The sequence below is a fragment of the Procambarus clarkii genome, chromosome 77, assembly GCF_040958095.1.
Source record: "Procambarus clarkii isolate CNS0578487 chromosome 77, FALCON_Pclarkii_2.0, whole genome shotgun sequence".
In the NCBI taxonomy this organism is placed as follows: Eukaryota; Metazoa; Arthropoda; class Malacostraca; order Decapoda; family Cambaridae; genus Procambarus; species Procambarus clarkii.
The window spans coordinates 1,184,331-1,187,227 of record NC_091226.1 but is presented as its reverse complement, the minus strand read 5'-3'; the positions used below and the strand labels follow the sequence as shown (position 1 = coordinate 1,187,227).

The 2,897-nt window shown below is 41.9% G+C and overlaps 1 protein-coding gene across 1 annotated transcript; it reads left to right on the top strand.

Annotated features, from left to right (window-relative positions):
• Positions 1-286: 286 nt before the first annotated feature.
• On the top strand, positions 287-835 carry LOC138357286 (ubiquitin conjugation factor E4 A-like). Its single transcript, XM_069313968.1, has one exon. It carries the CDS (start codon positions 287-289, stop codon positions 833-835), a length of 549 nt encoding a protein of 182 aa, XP_069170069.1.
• The last annotated feature ends 2,062 nt before the right edge of the window (positions 836-2,897 follow it).

Below are 2,897 nucleotides of genomic sequence, written 5' to 3'. Positions count from 1 at the left end.
CCATCTGATGTCCGGTTACTTACATGCGAGTCTCTTTAATCCTCTCAAGAGTGTGTTAGATAGCCTTAATAAATGGGGACACCTAGATGGTGTCGCTGCTGCAGCTGTGGATTAGGTAAGGAAACTTAAGATTGGAACAGAGGCATACTTTTTCAACCATCTGGTCCACCTTTTAAAGCAAATGGTGGAGGCTACTCTAGCGGAATATCGAGCTGGAATAAACAAAATGTGCTCCTGTATTGAAGGGAATTTATGCACGTTCAACGAAATTTTGCATATCTATAAGATGTTGGTTGACACAACTCCCACAGCCTATGGGGTTCCCGGACATGCTCAAGTCGCTGCAGAGTTCCTGGTTACTCTCACAGACTCTGCAGTTACAGTGTGCTCTGCATTACAGCTCAAGGATAGTAAACGTTCCAAAGAACTCGTCGCTGATTTAGGTGATATTTACCAAAAAATATCTGTAGAGGAAAGATTTATATATGTTTTCCGGATTCTAAAACGTGACTATGCACAGCAGTTCTCTCACCTTAGTAAACAGACAACAGATTTCTGCTTTTTCCATTATTTGTCAGTATCGCGTCAGGAATCCTTGGAAGCAGTCCCTGAGGAGTTTGTAGACAGCGTGACGCAGGTGGTGATGGAGGCGCCGGTGTTGCTGCTGTCGTCCAAGATGGTGATAGACGAGTCGATGCTGGTCCGCTTACTGCTGGAGTCAGCCTCCGACCCCTTCACGTGCCACCCTCTTGTCCACGGCTCCTTCAGTCGTCTGCCCCACCTCCAGGCTGACATTCTGGCCTGGAAAAACACTCGCAGGGCTCTGCCACAATGAGTGTACATTTACGTCAACCACAATATGATAATTTATGGCAACAATGACACTTGCAATTTCGGCAACAGAGATAGCTGCAGGAAATTTGATTAAGACCAAACCACACGGATGGAGAAGCGCCTCCAACTTTGCCGCTTCTGCATCGTGTGAGTTAAGGTTTCGTCATCATTATTTTTTTTTTTTTTTGAGATATATACAAGAGTTGTTACATTCTTGTACAGCCACTAGTACGCGTAGCGTTTCGGGCAAGTCCTTAATCCTATGGTCCCTGGAATACGATCCCCTGCCGCGAAGAATCGTTTTTTCATCCAAGTACACATTTTACTGTTGCGTTAAACAGAGGCTACAGTTAAGAATTTGCGCCCAGTAAATCCTCCCCGGCCAGGATACGAACCCATGACATAGCGCTCGCGGAACGCCAGGCGAGTGTCTTACCACTACACCACGGAGACTGCAAATGATTATATGTTATATACTCACGCATTTTTTATACTGTAAATGTAATGACTTTAATCAATAAAACATGAAATGGACAACCCACAGATTACCTTATTTAACCTATTTAACACAAACTTATGAATATTCAAGTGAAGAAATGTGAAAAAGTATGTGTGAGAAGTATGATTTGATTTATGAAACTTGTGTCGTTGAATTGCTTCAAATGCAGGATAGACATAATTTCTTCTTAAAAAGATGTAATTCGGAATTCCTACTTTATTGTCCTAAACCAAAGCATTGTTCTGCATGTTGTTACAAAACTGTTAGAACTCAGATCCCTGATTGATTGGTAGAGATTAACCCACACAAAAGGTGGCAAGGGAATTAATAACCCGTTTGGGTAGGTACGCTCTCTGAAGCCATTACCATTATCAATAGCAGATACTAATATGTCGATATCAATTGCTTAAACTGGAGAGCTGTAGATGGATGGGATCTTCATGGTCGCTTGCAATTTATGGCCCGCAGGATGCAGTTTTGTGCAAAACAACGCTTTATATCTGAACAGAGGAATTTCGGTTGCTCTGTTCATTATTTCATGGGGTGGCCGTGGACATATAAAACAAATACCTTTGCTTTGCAGATATTTGTTGAAATTGAATATTTATTGATGCAGTTTGAACTGCAGAAAGCCTATTGTCCAATACGAGGCACCTCCTATTTATAACCACCCAATCCCACTCATATACATTTCCAATCCATGTTTGAAACAATCGAGGGTAACCTCAACCATGTTACGCGGTAATTTTAGATGAAGAGTCCCAAAAACGTGACAGAAATAGTAGAAGTTTATTTCTTAGACTTCTACTGTTAGTGTAATATACACTAAGTGAATTGTTATTTTGAGGCCCTTCATTTTCCTTGATCATTTTGCCAATTTCTTTCTCCCTCAAACACACTTTTATTACCTCCTTCCTCCAAATCAATTCCCATTCCACTATCTACAAACAGTTTAAACCCAAACACCTCTATCCACTGGTTCCAACGAGTTCCCAACAGCAACAACCCCAGCCCTCGATAGAGGGTCCTTCGATTGTTTCAAGCGTGGGTTGGGACATGTATATGAGTGGGATTTGGTGGTTATAAAGAGCAGCTGCCTCTTATAGGCCAATAGCGCTGCCTCGTATGGGCCAATAGCCGCTGCCTCGTATGGGCCACTAGCAGCTGCCCACCTCAACCAAGTTAAGCTGTAATTTTAGATGAAGAGTCCCAAAAACGTGACAGAAATATTTTGACCTACATATCACACACAAGAAATCGTCGTCCCTTCACTTTCTAGTGTGTGGTGTGGTGGTCGTGTTGGTCGATTGGTTAAGGGATCCTGTACTCAAGCTGAGTGCTCCTAGCAGTAAGGGTTCTAGTCACTTCTGGGGTGTGAGTTTTCAGTTGCATATAGTCCTGGGACCATTCAAATTAAAGTCACCAATGACATAAATACTGTTAGATCTAGATGCTCTAGATATTTCATCCCATAGATACTTTGCTTCCATTCCGTCTAAATTTGGTGGCCTATGTATAACTCCTAATATACTAATATTTGTTTTTTTGTTTAATTCTATCCAAA

Coding starts and splice junctions, on each gene's coding strand:
- LOC138357286 (XM_069313968.1), top strand. CDS start 287: ATGTTGGTTGACACAACTCCCACAGCCTATGGGGTTCCCGGACATGCT.